The 18,510-nt window shown below is 35.9% G+C and overlaps 1 protein-coding gene across 2 annotated transcripts in view; it reads left to right on the top strand.

Annotated features, from left to right (window-relative positions):
• The window catches only part of LOC131045338 (uncharacterized), a 290,081-nt gene extending 271,799 nt beyond the window's left edge, over nt 1-18,282 (top strand). For both annotated transcript variants that reach the window (XM_057978918.2, XM_057978917.2), the window contains one exon: nt 17,904-18,282. In XM_057978918.2, the coding sequence (XP_057834901.1) occupies nt 17,904-17,959 (56 nt within the window). In that variant the 3' untranslated portion in view covers nt 17,960-18,282. The remainder of the gene's footprint in view (nt 1-17,903) is intronic.
• The last annotated feature ends 228 nt before the right edge of the window (nt 18,283-18,510 follow it).

Raw genomic sequence — 18,510 nt, 5'->3', positions numbered from 1 at the left:
TTTATTTTCAAACAAAAGCAAACAACAAAGTGGAAATTATATGCAGGTTGGTTATAACAGTGGACAATTGAAATTTTATGTATAAAACCTTCTAATTCGATTTGTCGCCAAAGTGGGACTCTTGTTTATTAAAACTGAATCAATTTTGAGAACAGAAATTGATTTGTACTGCGGGAACGTCACCTAACAAATTCAGATCTGTTATTTATTTCTATTGCCTCAGTTATGATGCTGATATCAGAATTGTAGTACCATATTCAGTTTACGATAATGGATTTTAACTCAAATAATGTAAATAAGAAGCACAACTGACTATATCTGGAATTATGACAAATTGAGATGGGACCGCTGTGATACGATCTGAAATTCACTGCCATGGGGATAAACTGTCCCCCACACATCTGAAAGGACTCTATACAGATTCAAACGCTTGTTATTGGATGGTGATCAGCTAGGCAGATGTCCAAAATGACATGATCAGGAATAATATTATGGTGGTAGTTCCTTGATGCAATTTGCAGTCCACACTGATGGTTTTTCTTCCCTAAACCAATACAGAAACCTATCGGGTGGTATTTGATGCAATATAACTTATCGGGTGAGTTTTATTTTTTTTAATAGGTGGGTGAGAGTTTAATTATTAAAATATTGAGGGGTGAGAATTTTAACTTATCAGGTGAGTTTTATTATTGTTTTATTGTTTTTTAATTTATATTAATTTTTATTAAAATATTAATATTTTATTATTTAGTATATTTAATTTATTATTATTCTACTTTACTTATTGATATTACAACTAGGGTAAAATAATAAATACTAAATAGCATTTTTTATTTTTTACTTGTTAATTTAGTGTTTTTATTTTGTTTTTAAATTTAAAAAAAATATATATATATCTATTAATTTTTGTTTTTATAATTTATTGGATATATATATATATATATATATATATATATATATATATATATATATATATATATATATATATATATATATATATATATTGTTGAGACATAATAGCTTCGGTAAGATAAATGATTAAATGGGAGATAAATGAAGTCTCCCATTCAATCATCTATCTCATCGATAGATAATTTCAGATCTCACTGGTTATTCCTTTATCTGATATTTATGTTATAATTGCTCTCCTTATTCTGTTACAGCATTTATCATTTATGTTACTCATGCAAACTGATGATTAAATTACATGCAAACTATTAAACTGATAAACCGATAATGATCGGGTCTTATTCTAATCCCCCCGATTCATTATCGGGTTACCATTTTAATAGCCACCGAATTTACAATGGTTGTCGGGCTTAATGCATTCCACCGACTAACTAATGTTATCGAGTTAAATGAATTGCTAACCGACTAACTTAAGTTATCGGGCTTAAACTATTTTAATTGCCACCATTTAATATTGCCACCGATTACCATCGGCCTAGTTATATTGACAACCGAAATGATATCGGTTCATTTGCATATGTTATGGCACCAATTAGCAATCGGTTATGGAGGGACACGACCAAGGGGTATCTTGGTCGGTCATGTCCAAAGGACATGATCGATCAAGGTATCACTTGATCGGTCCCCTTTATGATATATATACATCGATAGAATGTTGTGGAGAGTACATAGAAAATATTAATGCTCTCTCTCCACTTGCAACAAAGAAAAGAAATCAGATTTATTATATTGTGAAATAACGCATACTTGAAAGGAAAAACTACATTGAATATAACTTGCACTTTGAATTGAAAATTGAAATACATTTACATGGTATCAGAGCCAAGTTAAAATCGAACCTGCGGCTTTTCAATTTTGTGTAAAATTCAAGTCAAGAATATATCCAACATCACATTTCTCCAGATGGCCAGCACTATCAGATTCGAAGATAGACTCGAAGGAGGCAATGATTTCTCAGCATGGAAGTTCAGAATTAAGATGATTCTAAGAGAAAATAAAGTTGAATCATTTGTAAAAGCTAAAACTACAGAACCTGAGACTAAACCTGACAAAGCGACATGGATAGAGGGAAATGAAAAAGCCATCAAAATCATAGTTGATGGGGTGAGGAATAATATTATGCCCATCATAAGGAAACATGAAACGGCCTACAACATGTTCAAAGCACTTGAAGATGCATTCGAGATATCCAATGCAAGTAGAACCTTGGCTTTAAAGAGAGAAATAAATCATATAGCTATGATCAAAGGGGAGTCAGTCAATGCCTACTTCATGCGGATATCAGCCCTAAGGGATGAGCTAGCAACCCTGGATATGAGATCCAAAGCAAAGAATTAACACTCATTGCTATAGATGGGTTGCCTAGTAAATGGGAAACGTTCGTCCAAGGCATCAGTGCAAGGGCTAAATATCCAAAGTTTGAAAGGCTAAGGGCAGACTGTCTCCAAGAAGAATAAAGGTTAAATAACAAAGGGATCAAACAAAAGAATATAGATGAAGATCTCCAAGTCCTAAATACAAACTTCAATAAGAAAAGCAAGAAGAAACAATTTAGGAAGAGGAAAGGTCGTCAAGGCAAGAATACCTCCCAGAAGGATCTCTCTCATATTCAATGTTACAGGTGTGACAAATTTGGACAGTATGTTGCCAAATGTCCGAAAAGAGCCAAACAACAAGCCACATTTGCCAAAGCAGGAAAAGCTAAAAGGGAAGATGACTCCGAGAAGTATGTACTCTACTCAGCACTTACAAACCAAGCATCAAACAAGGTTAACTCCTGGGTGATCGACAGTGGCTCATCCAGATACATTACAGGGTTTAGAGAAGTGCTAGACTCCATGATAGAAGAGAATGATGAGGAAGTGACTATCGGAGATGAATCCACACATCCAGTCAGAGGAGTTGGAACCTGCACCATCAAACTAAAGTCAGGCATATCATTGCAACTTAAAGGAGTACTATATGTCCCAGGCATCAAGAGAAATCTAGTCTCTATATCAGCACTAGAGGACAATGGGTGCAGAGTGACCTTCATGGACAACAAAGTGTTGGCTTGGCCAAGGAATTCATCTATCAAGAAAGCTAAAACCATTGGTCAAAGACAAGGCTACTTGTATGAGCTGTGCACAGAGCCCAACCTAGCCCTAATCCATGAAGCTACAAATGCTAATGAAGTTTGGTATAGAAAACTAGGTCACCTAAATTTTAGAGCTTTATCATCAATGGGAAACCTTGTCACAGGTCTACCTAAGTTAAAGCAATATCATTCAGGGGCATGCAAGGGATGTGCCCTAAGGTAAAAATACTGAGGGTGTTTTTCAAAATAGTACTAGGAAAACAAGCAAAGTTTTAGAGTTAGTTCATTCTGATGTATGTGGACCTATGTCCGTACCTTCTTTAGGGGGATTTTTGTATTATGTAATATTTGTTGATGACTACTCTAGGAAAACTTGGATCTACTTTCTGAAATATAAAGAATCAGAAGAGATCCTTAATAGGTTTAAGGAATTTAAATCACTAACAGAAAACTACTCAGGAAATAAAATTAAAACCTTAAGAACTGACAATGGGGGGAATACACCTCAGATTTGTTTAAGGATTTTTGTAAAAATACTGGGATTAAGAGGGAGCTTACTATACCTTATAATCCTCAACAAAATGGGGTAGCTGAGAGGAAAAATAGGACAATTGTAGAAGCTGCCAAAGCCATGATTCTTGATCAGAATCTAAATACCAATCTTTGGGCAGAAGCAACCAGCACTGCTGTATAAATACAAAACAGATGTCCTCACTCCCATCTTGAAGATAAAACCCCTGAGGAAATCTTTACTAAAACAAAGCCAGATATCAGCCACCTTAGGATATTTGGGTGCCATATCTATATTCATGTACCTAAGGAGAAAAGATTAAAATTGGAGCCTTCTGGAAAAAGGGGAATACTTGTAGGATATAGTGAAACCTCCAAGGCCTACAAAATCTATAAACCTGGTCAGAGGAATATTGAACTGAGTAGGGATGTAATCTTTGAAGAAGACTTAGCCTTCAAAAGAGCCCAAAGCTCAATAGAACTTGAAGCCTATATCCCTACCCCAAGCATAGATGAAGACCCTGCTCCTGAGCTTCAGAGGGAGAATCTTGAGGAAAATGAAGGTGAAAATCAAAACCCACCTAGAGAAAATCTCAAGAAAAGACCACTATGGGCCACCAAAACTGTAGAAGAAGCTCAAAAGTATGTTGCTCCTTCAGGAACCTTCAAAGAAAGCAAAAGGCCTAACAAATTCATTAGCTATGTTGCCCTTATGAATGATCTTTCAAAAGTTGAACCTAACAATGTATCAGATGCACTTAAACATCAAATATGGAAGGATGCCATGTCTGAGGAATATCAGTCCATTATGAAGAATGATATTTGGGAAATTGTTCCTAGGCCAACTAGAAAATCTGTTGTTTCTTCCAAATGGCTTTTCAAGATCAAACATGCTGCAGATGGCAGTATTGAAAAACACAAGGCCAGATTTGTAGCCAGAGGGTTCTCCCAAAAGGAAGGAATTGATTATGAAGAAACATTTGCACCTGTAGCCAGATACACCTCAATAAGAGCCATCTTAGCCATTGCAGCAGCAAAGGGATGAAAAGTTCATCAGATGGATGTTAAGACGGCATTCCTTAATGGTGAGATCTCAGAAGAAGTATACCTAGAGCAACCTGAAGGGTTTGAGATTCATGATGCAGAGTCTCATGTGTGTAGACTCAAGAAAGCTCTTTATGGGCTTAAACAGGTTCCCAGGGCCTGGTATGAAAGAATTGATACTTATCTCTCAGAACTAGGCTTCTCTAAGAATGATGCAGATCCTAATCTCTACTATAAGCAAAACAAAGGTGATATGCTAATATTGATTTTATATGTTGATGATTTATTAATCACAGGAGAAGATCACCTTATAGATCAATGCAAGAAAGATCTTTCTAAAGAATTTGACATGAAGGACTTGGGACTCCTTCATTACTTCCTAGGCTTGGAAGTATGGCAAAATTCTGATAGCATTATACTAAACCAAGGAAAGTATACCTTGGATATTTTGAAGAGATTTGGAATGATAAATTGCAAACCCATGACCTCTCCAATGGAAACAAATCTTCATAAACTTAAGGAAGCAGCAGCAGAGTCACAACCCACTGATCCTACTCACTACAGGCAAATGATTGGGTCCCTGATGTATCTGGTAAATACAAGACCAGATATCTGTTATGCAGTTAATGCCTTGAGTCAGTTTATGTGTGAGCCAAAGGAGATACACCTGATAGCAGTGAAACACATTATGAGATATCTACAAGGTACTCTAAACCTTGGTCTCAAATATGAGAGAGTTGATCTAGATCTACACGGATTCACAGATTCAGATTGGGCCGAAAGTGTGACTGACAGGAAAAGCACCTCAGGATGTTGTTTCAGTTTAGGTTCAGCCATGTTATCTTGGATTAGCAGAAAGCAGTCTTCAGTAGCACAAAGTTTTACTGAGGCCGACTACATTGCAGCTTCCATGGCTGCCCGAGAAGCAGTATGGCTCAGGAAGTTGCTTGTGGGATTTTTCAGTGAACTAATGAAACCTACTGTTATCCATTGTGACAACCAGAGCTGCATAACACTTTCAGTAAATCCGGTGTTCCATGACAGATCCAAGCACATTGAGATTCCATACCATTATGTGGGAGATATGGTAGACAGGAATGTGATTCAGTTGGAATATATTTGTACAGGAGATCAGACAGCAGATATTCTTACCAAACCACTTTCTAGAGTAAAGGTTGAACACTTCAGAAAAGGTTTGGGTATGATAGAAAGGTAATTTGCTTTGTAATTTGTACTTACATATCAATAAGATGTTTAATGTGTAAACTTCTTTGTCGTGTTAGGACTTTTATGGGTTCAACCCCCTGTGTTCATTTCTAAGAGGTGACGATCTCTCAGATAATGAACACTTGTATATAGACATTATAAGGTGACGATCTTATAATGATCAAACCAGTTATCATGTGTGATTTCTGGTATGTCATGGATGTGCCATGATTATGTTGTGGTAAAACATTTGGAAAGATGTTAGTGCACATACCACAATGTGGATAAGTTGAGAATTTAATTATTCTCATGTGTTTATCCTTAGTATTGCTTGTTTTGCAATACTGATATCACGTGCTTAGGTGATATCATATCATCACAAGGTGATGAATTTTTTAGGTTTAGCCATGATATCTTGGATTAGCGGAAAGCAGTCTTCAGTAGCACAGAGTTGTACTGAGGCCGAATACATTGCAGCTTCCATGGCTGCCCGAGAAGCAGTATGGCTCAGGAAGTTGCTTGTGGGATTATTCATTGAACCATTGAAACCTACTGTCATCCATTGTGACAACCAGAGCTGCATAAAACTTTCAGTAAATCCAGTGTTCCATGATAGATCCAAGCACATTGAGATTCCATACCATTATGTGGGAGATATGGTTGACAGGAATGTGATTCAGTTGGAATATATTTGTACAGGAGATCAGACAGCAGATATTCTTACCAAACCACTTTCTAGAGTAAAGGTTGAACACTTCAGAAAAGGTTTGGGTATGATAGAAAGGTAATTTGCTTTGTAATTTGTACTTACATATCAATAAGATGTTTAATGTGTAAACTTCTTTGTCGTGTTAGGACTTTTATGGGTTCAACCCCTTGTGTTCATTTCTAAGAGGTGACGATCTCTTAGATAATGAACACCTGTATATAGAAATTATAAGGTGACGATCTTATAATGATCAAACCAGTTATCATGTGTGATTTCTGGTATGTCATGGATGTGCCATGATTATATTGTGGTAAAACATTTGGAAAGATGTTAGTGCACATACCACAATGTGGATAAGTTGAGAATTTAATTATTCTCATGTGTTTATCCTTAGTATTGCTTGTTTTGCAATACTGATATCATGTGCTTAGGTGATATCATATCATCACAAGGTGATGAATTTCTTGTATCACGTGTTTAGGCAATACTCCATGTCACGTGCTTAGGTGATATGGTTACTTGTATCATATGTTTTGATGATACTTCATGTCATGTGTTTAGGTGATATGAACCCTTGGAGAATGAGATTATAAACTATATAAGGAATACTGGTCATCAAGAGAAATGTGATTCTAGAGACTTTGTCTATTATTCATCTTCCCAAGCTAAGAGGGAGTGTTGATACATAATAGCTTCGGTAAGATAAATGATTTTCGGTAAGATAAATGATTGAATGGGAGATAAATGAAGTCTCCCATTCAATCATCTATCTCATCGATAGATAATTTCAGATCTCACTGGTTATTCCTTTATCTGATATTTATGTTATAATTGCTCTCCTTATTCTGTTACAGCATTTATCATTTATGTTACTCATGCAAACTGATGATTAAATTAAGTGCAAACTATTAAATTGATAAACCGATAATGATCGGGTCTTATTCTAATCCCCCTGATTCATTATCGGGTTACCATTTTAATAGCCACCGAATTTACAATGGTTATCGGGCTTAATGCATTCCACCGACTAACTAATGTTATCCGGTTAAATGAATTGCTAACTGACTAACTTAAGTTATCGGGCTTAAACCATTTTAATTGCCACCGTTTAATATTGCCACTGATTACCATTGGCCTAGTTATATTGACAACCGAAATGATATCGGTTCATTTGCATATGTTATGGCACCGATTAGCAATCGGTTATGGAGGGACACGACCAAGGGGTATCTTGGTCGGTCATGTCCAAAGGACATGATCGATCAAGGTATCACTTGATCGGTCCCCTTTATGATATATATACATCGATAAAATGTTGTGGAGAGTACATAGAAAATTTTAATGCTCTCTCTCCACCTGCAACAAAGAAAAGAAATCAGATTTATTATATTGTGAAATAACGCATACTTGAAAGGAAAAACTACATTGAATATAACTTGCACTTTGAATTGAAAATTGAAATACATTTACATATATAAGGCGAATTTAATGTCGAATTTTTTTTCGAATTTTTTGCCCTTGCCGAACTCAAATTCGAATTCGAACGCGATGACTTAGCTACTAACTATTAACCTTTACAAATGAGAGGTCTGATCCTTATATAGAAGCCTCCTTACATTTCAATGGCTCAAATTGATTCAAGATCAATTGCTGAGATTACAAGATAAAACCCTAATTAGGGCTAGTTACAAGTAACTCCATTTGACCAATGAAATAATTACAATGAACTAGACACATGTCCTCCTTTGAATTCTAACCAATGGGAAAATAGGTTAGGTAATAAACAATAGCAGTCAGCCACCAAAGTTCACACAACCTTTGAATTTCACCCGTGGATGGTGTTGATGTGTTTTTTAGGACACCTCAAATACAAAATAAAATATTAAGTATTCTATCCTCTCTTGAACAAAGAAACCTCACATGCTAAATAATATGATCAAGTGAGACAACTCCTAGGTTTACAATGTGAACAATTGAGTCTATGTTGAGGATAGACTCAGTGATGTATGATATGATATTGCTAGAATCACAAGGAAACTTACGTTTATAAACACTGCCAGAACGTAGGATCTGTACTATCTCACTTGGAAAATAAAGATAAAAGAGATGAAGGGTTAATAAATCTAATCTAATCCAATCCTAAGAATGTAAGAGATAATTGTTGACTTGTTACAATCAAACCAAGTTTTGTTTCACCATGAGGAAACAACTACACAAAGATGGTGTAATCTCTTGAGGATAAGCGAATGATTTTCAAATCACCTATGCACACCAACATTACCAACAATGAGCATATAGCAATTGAAGATAAGAGCTTTAATCAAGTTCAGTCTAACCACGCACTGCAATTTGCAATCAACAAACTCCAAGTGATATGAACATTAGGCTTCACCATTTATCAACAATAAAATATTCCATCTAACTAACACATCTAAACTATGAGAAGTAAAGACCATGCAACAAGTTGAAATATCATACAAAGTTCACCATATCTTCAATGAGAAAAGTATGTCTCCTTTCCTCCTACTCTATTGCTACTAACTATCATCTATTGAACTAATAACTATTAACTTTTACAAATGAGAGGTTTGAGCCTTATATAGAGGTCTCTTTACATTTCAATGGCTCGGATTGATTCAAGATCAATGGCTGAGATTACAAGATAAAACCCTAATTAGGGTTAGTTACAACTAACTCCATTTGACCAATGAAATATTTATAATGAACTAGACACATTTCCTTTGAATTCTAACCAATGAGAAAATAGGTTAGGTATGTGGATCAAACTTTTATGCAGTGCCATGTGTCACTTGCTCCTACATGAGATGAATCAGGTTCACTGAACTTGAACATGCTGATGTGGCACAACTTGATTGGGTTGACGATGACTGGATGCCACCTCATCACCCCTTGTGAATAATCACAAAGAAATGTGATTTGAGCAATATCTCTTGATATTCAACATAATCCAAATGCCCGATGTGATGAATATGGGGCATATTCCCAAATTGTATCATCTAGATAATCAAGTCAACTTTATTTGCTTAACTCTTTTGAAACTATCTAGTTGGTCACACTTGCATTTCAACCCTCTTCCTAGGGAATCCTCTTTGTTTTCTCCTTGATGATGTTTTAGGTAAACCTTGTGATAACTATGCTTGATGTAGAGCCCTTTGCTTGTAGAGTATGTGACCACGATTACCACCTTGTAATTGACCTTGATCCTCTTTGTAACACTAACTTGAATTCCTAATGATCTTGCATTGATCTTCATGTTGCACAACCAGGATTGTCTCCTTGTACTAACCCTTGTTCTTGGATTTCCAAAGGAAATTTAGGATATGTCAAATTTCCTCATCTTCATTGCTATGCCTTGAATCTTGGTAATGAAACACCTTTCCTTTATTATCTTGAAGAGCTTGATGCTAACCTTCCTTAGTGTCGATGAATTTGATGATAGATTCTGACTTGCTCCCTCTATCATGTCGATGTGCTTGGTGTTTGTAAGGCGACCCCTATGTGGTGATGTATAATGCTTTGAAGTCCTTGCCTTGATCATAATTTGCCCTGGAATTGATGTCTTGACATTCATCCTCGATAAGCTTGATGTTGTGATAACCTCTTTGATGCCTTGAAGCCACCTTCTCTAAATCAAAACCTGCAGAAACAAAAGAATTTGAAATTATACCTTATGAACCAAATAAAAATGGAGCTAAAAAACCCTAGAAATCAAAAGGATTCAAAGTGCTAAGTCTGATTTCAACTGATTTTCTTTCTACAAGTCTGCTCTTCTGTTTGCTAATTCACTTTTATCTGCTGGTGAAATTTGTTTTTTTAAATAGAGCAAGATGATGTTGAAGGAAGGACTTCATCTCCCTCATTATACCTCCCTTCACTCACTAAAATTCTGAATTTTTCTCTTCACAAGGCGAACCTAGGGCCCTTTTTACCCCTAAGTGGGTTTAACACTCTTGATTGCTCAAGATTTGAGCACACAAGTGAAGATGCTGAATGCAAGTCAGCCAACCTCAAGATATTCATTTCGCTCACTAAAATCTTGAATTTTCCCTCCTAATAAGAGGCCAACTTGCATCTATTCATGCCTGGGGTTTGTGAGGGTGAGATGCACATAAGGCAAGGCGCACTTAGAGGGTATTTTTTTCACAACTTTAGGTCGGCTTTAGACATCTTGTCAACATTCATTTCTTATTGCAATCATCAAGTTGGCTGGCCTTAAAAATTGAATACATAATGGGTATAAATGAGAGGACCAGCGCTCACCTCATCACACAATTCATCCTTCTCAACTGAATTAAATCAGTGCTGCTCTTCCTTACAAACTCAGACTTACATTTTAGGACTCAAAGGTCTGATCCTTATGTTTGAAACCTGATTTAGATGCCCTTTAGGTCTGATTTCAAAGTTCTCACATTTTGATGTCTGATTTTCAACCCAGGACTGATTTCTGAGTTTGATCTTTATTCTCTTTAAGTCTGAGCACATTTGAACCCTACCCCTATGGAGAGGGTTTCAAGTATAAGTATGTATAGCGCATTTCAGGTACTAGCTTTCACAAAAGTGAAGAGCACGGGTGGGGTTTAAACCATTGCTCGCACAATCTTGGTTGCTTGGGCGCATTCTAAGGGTACCTTGCACAATTTCCCCTTTATGCTACAAGAGGAACGCTTTTATTTAAACGATTTTCATAATCCTTCTTCTCCTTGGGCACAAATCTAGCCCCTCAACTGCATTTGATTTTGATGAGCGCATATTGATAGCTGGCTTGCACATTTTTGGGTGCAAGGGTGGGTTGTAAGGCATGAGCGCCCCAAGCAAGCACAAATGCATAAAATGAAATGGGCGCCATTGAGGTGTGATGATGCATAAATTAAGTGAGTGCATTTTGATAGTAGCATTGCAATGGCAGGATTAGAGGTCTGAATTAAAGCTTCGAAGGGCTGATCACCATGCTTCACCTCTGTTTCACCCCTTCCTAGGCCTGATTTTCATTGTTTTAAGGTCTGATTTTAGCGCCTTGAGGTCTGAATTTGAGTGTGCAGGTTCGAGTTTTACTTCTAACTGATTGCTTTTTTGATCTGATTTTGCTTTTAATTAAACTCCTTCACCTGAGTGCAAATAAGACTCAGTTCTGCACAGCACATTTGCTAGGTGGTCATGCACAAGCTTAGACTTACAACATTTCACTTTTCCTCCCTAATCGCATTTGAAGGGTGCTCCTACACAAATGTATACATGCTAAAGGGGGTTGTGTTGATGTGTTTTTATGCACTTCATACACAGAATAAAATACCAAGGTATCTTATCCTCTCTTGAACAAAGACCTCCTGAATGCTAAGCTATGTGATCATACAAGGTGACTCCAAGGTTCCAAATGTCAGGTCTTGATGTGTGGAATCACAAGGGGAGCATACGTTGAACCTGAATGTTTGAATGCTGCTGGAACATGGAATTTTACCTGATTTGAAAAAAAAGGAAAAAAGAGATGAAGGGTTTAGAGAGATCTAATCTACTTCTAAGATCAATGACAATAATGAATCATGCTTGGATGAACACATTCCTACAAACGAGCTTTGCTTCACCATGTTACCAACAGCTACACAAAAACGATGCAATCTTTTGAGGGAAACGAAAGGTTTTTATACCATGAATCATTCATCCAAATACCCAATACATTGGCGCAACTTGAATAAACACATCCACAATTGAATTTAGCACATTTTGATGTTCAAGCTAACTATGCACTGCAATTGAAAATCATCCAACTACAAATAGTATGAACTAAGGAATTATCAACATCCGCAAATTACTCCATCACAATCAATGAACTTCATCTAACATGAGGATTCAATAGGAAATCATGCAATATGTAGAAGTAACAACACCTTCCACCATTTCTTCAATGAAAAGGATGTTTATTTACAAGCTTTGCAACAATTTCTGCCTTCTCCTACTCTACTTCTAACTATTTGCTATCAACTATTGTCTATTGATCAACTACTAACTTGCTATTAACTTTTATAAATGAGGAGAGCAAGCCTTATATAGTGCTCTCAATACAATTGAATGGCGAGGATAAAATCCACATCAATGACTAAGGTTGAAAGATAGAAACCCTAATTAGGGTTTGTTACACCAATTACATAGCATTTAATGCTTGACCAATGATAAAATTACGATAAATGGGACACATGTCCTCCCTTGAATGCCAACCAATGAGTGATGAGGTTGATACATCGAACTTTTTGCCTTTACATGTGGTAGTTGTCCTCCTCGTTGGATAACTCAAGTGCAATGAATCTGGACGCTTTGACTTGGAATGATGTGATTGGGTTGAATATGACTGGGCGCTACCTCAGCTTACTCCTTGTAACTCATCACAAGTATTTGTGATTCTGGCAATATCTTTTGATACTCAACATTTCCAAGCACTTGAGGTGAATGAGATGATGGTGGGAGATATTCCCAAATTGCATCATCCTTGGGGATCAAGCCTTCCAATTTTGATTAACTCTTTTGGAAATATCTTTTGCCTTGATCACATTTGCATTCTCTTTCTCTTCTGTTGGGACTTTTATTTATGATGTCTAAAACGCATTCTTGCATTGTCCTAGTCTCGGACTAGAAACACTCCCCTGACTTGGTGGAATTTCTCTTGATGTATGAGTATCCTCTTGTTTTACTAGCTTAGGATCTTGGATTTCCGGAGGAAATTCAAAATGTTGCAATTATCCTTCAACTTCATGATTCTTCTCTTGGGGTGACGTCCTTGACTCCATTTCTCATGTTGATGATCTTGATGCTAGCTTCCCTTGCATTCCTGTGCTTGTTGATGAAGTCTTCCTTGAATGTTCATCCTCCACCTTGAATGTCCTTTCCTTTATTCCTTGTGAAGTGTATATTCTTGAATTTTGATCCACCTTTGCCTCATGGAGACCTTCATTTTTATCTTTACCCCTTATGTGGACTAGCTCCTTATGATGTTGACTCGCATCCAACCTTGAACCTGAAAAGAAAACATAAATTAATTAAGATATCAATCTTCAATAACAATGCCCTTTAAGTTCTGATTTCTGATCCCGTCTGTCTCTGGTCTGATGCATTGATATTTTAAAGTCTGATTGCACATGTTCTCAGTCTAAGACCTCACTTCTTAGAGGCCTAATTGATACTTTCGCCAAGTGGTAAACAAATCTTTAGGTCTAATCTTCCAACTGCTTGCCCTTGGCTGTGGATTTTGGTGTTAATCATTCAAAAGCATCTAAGTGTGACTTCAAGAGGGCTTAAATCAATATTAGGGGGGGTTTGACACCAATGCAACATTTACCCCCCCAAACCTTGCATAAATTTATAAGTGCTAGGAGGGGGTTGAATTTTACTTAGACAAATTTTCATGATTTTACCCCTCTAGGTCCTGCATGGTGTAGACTTACAACTCATAGTTCTAAGGTTATGTGATTGCAGTTCCTGACAGAACTACAAGCAGGCTTACCACTACATGCACAAGCATCAACCTCCAATGACATCTAACACTCTTGACAAGATACTTGACAATATTTGTAACTAAGTAACCTTGCAATACAACAACATTGACAACCTAACACTTGGCAATTATGGAACATGACCTCAACTCTGCCAATCACACAACCAATCTCTACTCAATAGAAAAGGTTAACGTCTAGGAAACTGATGCCAAGCTAACGCGACCTAACTAAGACACCTAAGCTAAGCAAAAAGTGGGGTTGGGGGGGAGGAGGGGGCGATGTGTGAAAACGTCACAACAGATGGTGTTACTGTCCTCCCTACTATGGTGCTTAGGAAAATAATGATGTCAATCAACTCTAAAACCCTCAAAATGATGGCTTATGATTTGCTTGGAAACTTCAATTCACCACAAACCTGAAAATAACACACAAACCTCCAATTTAGTTCACCATGCAACCTCCAACACAGAATTGTTGATGTTAGAGGCAAGGGTTTTGATCCCCAAATCTAAGATGGAAGTTCAAGAAGGTTTTTGTGCTCCTAAATCTCATAAAGAAAACAAGGTTTTTTGTCTTTGAATGTAAATTCAAACACTGACTCACAATGAAAATGCCAAAGTGAAATATTGATAAAGAAATGAAGCTAGGTGCCTCGATATATCTTTCCAAATTAGGCTCTTGGATGTAAATATGCATTTTTTATATATAATGTTTAAAAACACTTTTTAGTTTTTAATTTATAGAAATAATGTTATTTTAAGTTGTCCAAAGATAAAAGTGATTGGGCCCAACTTAAAATAACATTAATATTCTTTTCCCTTGCACAATCCTTTATCCTACAAGAAATGAAAATAGACTAGAGGTTTTCTCATGATGCTAGTTTGTCAAAGATGACATGACATAGAGTGGTGAAAGCTATGAGTAAGAATCACATGGGTACAAATGATAAATCAGATTGCACACGAACTAAGAGATAAAAAACTATCATAAGTTAAGAATTGCCATTTGTACTAGGATCTGTCATAGAGTGTTTCAAATCCTCCATAGGGTAGGAGGGAGAGATCACAAGATTAAGGAGGGATATGTTTGAAGGAAAGAGCCTAACTTATTGACCTGTTTATATAGTAAGGTCAAGAAGCAGTTGCAGTTTGAAATTTGAAATGGCTAAATGAAACAAGAAAAAGGTCTATAATTGAAATTGACACTTCAAATGCCCAAGTCAAAACTTGTTGTAATAGAAAACATTTTGAGGCATGGTGTCGAAGTGCTCACATAGAATTGGACTATTACATGATATGGTTATATAAATTAAATAAACTTATATTGAACTTCCATTTAAAAGTAGTGAATCAAGTTATATAAAAAGAACACAATCCTGTTGTGAACCAAGTTAACCCCTCAAAATCAAGTAATATAACTTATTGTTTTTTATTAGATAAACACTTTTGATCAAAGCTATGAATCAAAAAAAGGTTTTGAATGGACCTGAAACCTTGCGCAACAAGAAAGAAAATAACAACATGAAACTAGAACCAACATTAAAACAAGAAAAGTCCCCAAGCAATAAAAAACAAAATTACACCAAAGGGACAACCATAACAATGATCAAAATTAGAAAGAGGATTTGAGAGCTCATTTGCCCATGCTTGCTTATTTTCTCTATTTTGGAGTTTGGAGCTTCTTGTAGGAGCAAACCCTAGGATGAAAACCTTGAGGCAGTTGGTTTCAGTAGTGAGAGATCTACCCTAGCTAATTGTAGGTGGAATCACATATGTTTCAGACAAGGATTTAACGATTGAATATTTAATTTGTTAAGTCTTGTAGGCAAGACAAATTATCTATTTTCTAGGGAAGATAGTTGTTTGGGAATAAAGATAGACACCATGCTATAGTGAATAACACATAGTGTTGCTCGATGAGTCCTTGGTGTTTGGGGCGATTGAAGATTCCTTGCTAGCCATTATTGACAAACCAAACTATGCATTGGAATAGAGGAAATCTTGGAGCAACTACATCTTGCATTATTGGCTGTCGTTCCTAAGTTGAGTTGGACAAACAGTTTTATTGGAGGTAATGGGTCATCCTTTGTGGCTGGGCATCCATCATATATTGCTAGACGTGACAATTAGGGCAGGTTTAATGCTCTAATCTGCTGGGAAAACAGTCTAGCAAGGGTATTTGAGGGTACAAAGATGGTGGCTGCTGGTTGGAGTTCATGAGGTCCTTGGTAGATGCAAAAATTTTGGCGCTGGACTTGGGGAGTTGTGTAGACTGTAAACAAACATTAAAAGGAACTGAATGTGAGGTCATATTTATATATAATCTATATCAATGTTTAATTTGCTGATAAACTGTGAACTAGTGTTGTAAATAATGCTCTTTGAAATGAATGTCAAATGTTCACTATAATGTTTTCCAAGCTCTTTCAAAGATTGTTATACATGATCTAGTTATAAATGCATGTCATATGATTCTTCATTTACATAGACATTCCAAGGAAAACATATGCAGAAATTACATTATGAACCTCATGACAAGTGTTTGACAAAATACCAGAACAGAGAAGTCAATTTTTTAAGCAAAACTCAAACCTGGGTTCTTACACATATATAAAAGATCTTAACTATAAAACCAACACTGTTGAAATTGTTTTCCTTTTCCAATTCTAATTTAAGATTAAATAGTTTCCAGCAAGTGTGGCAGTGGTAAAGGCTAAGCATTGCCACATTAAAGACTCGAGTTCAAATCACTACAGGAACTGCTGGACACAAGCTTGCATGAGCAGCGGCAATGTAGGTACCAAAGCTATAGGAAGAACATAAAAAACCATGCCCATGAATGTCTTAAGGATGTGAGATCCATACAAAAAGCCCTCATTGATTTTTTTTTTCATTTTCCCAATTTTAAATTATCCCTTTCGCGACCTATAACAAAGGATATTTATTGTTCCCTTCTAATTGTTAGATTGAGTATATTGATGAAGTTTCATTGAATGCATTAGCATCTTACAAAACATTCAGCAATTTTTTTATATTATAAGATTTGTATGATGTCATGGCAAGGCCAGAAGCATTTTTCTTTAAGATGTTAAAAGGGCTTTCTTATGTGTCAGTCTTTCAGATGTACTGATCGTTTTTTGGAAGTTCTTACCATCTTAGAGAAATCATATTGCAGTTTACTATAGAATCTCATGAGGCCTAAAAAGCTTCTAATTTTGTTCACGTTGGTTGTTATCAAGTAACTTGATTTTTGTAGGTTTGATTACTTTACCAATGTATTTTGTATGTGTATGTGTGTGCTCTTTGTTAAAGAAGCATCGGACGTGAAAACTGTGGCATACAACTCTCATTTTGTAAGTTTAGTAGAGTTTCAGTTAAAGATGCTTCACGTCCCTCTTTCATTCTGCTAAACATTGATATATAATCTGGAAATAGGGTGATAAACTCTTTTGGGTAGGTCAATCTTTGCTTTCTGTCATTTTTATGACGGTTGCTAGATGGAATATTAATCATTTAGACTCACCCTGCCCAAATGTGAGGAAAGATTTCTTAGCTATGTTTATTTCTGTAACAACTTTTTTTTTATTCAAACTCTAATATCCATTCAGGTAAAAGGTAATTGTCTCCAATAATGACTGTTGAAGACCTATATCCTATAAAGTCCTCTTTATACTCTTTTTCCCCATGAAAATATTTAGTTATTTCATGCTGTGCTGTGCTATGCCGAGCTATTTAACCTCACCTCACTTCAGATTGTAGCCAAGAATGCTTTTAGCAACTCATTTTGATATGATATGAGACAGTGGCATATAAAGACAGTAATTTTTTCTTTGTAGTTCTTTTCCTGAAAATGGCAAACATTAATTTGTATTTATGTTGTGCTGCAGGTTCTCCTTTTCATGATTTTTCTCTCTCTGAGATTCTTGGCAAAACTGAAACATGAAAGAAGGCACCAGTATACATAGGCTTACACTGAGATTAAGATAGATAGATAGCATTCTATATAATCAATCAAAATGTGGTTGAATTTATGGATAAAATATGATGTTTCCATAATAAATTTGTATATGGAGAACATCATCTCATTTCATCTTGTGATGCTAGAGTGACAGTTTCATCCAAATGATTGGTAGCAATATCACCCTAATGTGTTGTGTTTCGTTTCTTAAGCTGCAATGGTTGCATTAAAAATCTTAGCTCAGATGTATTATCTTGTGATATTGAATTTAGAATTGCATACAAAGGATTGATAGAAATATTTCTGCAGTGTTGTGTTGTGTCTTCTTTTGCATTAAAAATATTGCGCTTACTGAATTTCCCCTGAAAATTGCAATAAAGTAACTTTGCTTTGCAACAACCAAAAGAGGAACAGATTGTTTTCATCCATTTCTTATTTTTAGTCACTACCAGAATCTGCTTAACCATAATGACAAGCATAAAAATATTATTTATTATTTATTATAAGGACTGATTAATAACTAACTACATTTAATT

Source organism: Cryptomeria japonica, chromosome 8 (assembly GCF_030272615.1).
Source record: "Cryptomeria japonica chromosome 8, Sugi_1.0, whole genome shotgun sequence".
NCBI lineage: Eukaryota > Viridiplantae > Streptophyta > Pinopsida > Cupressales > Cupressaceae > Cryptomeria > Cryptomeria japonica.
The sequence above is the reverse complement of the archived record's forward strand: the minus strand, read 5'-3'. Positions and strand labels throughout refer to the sequence as shown.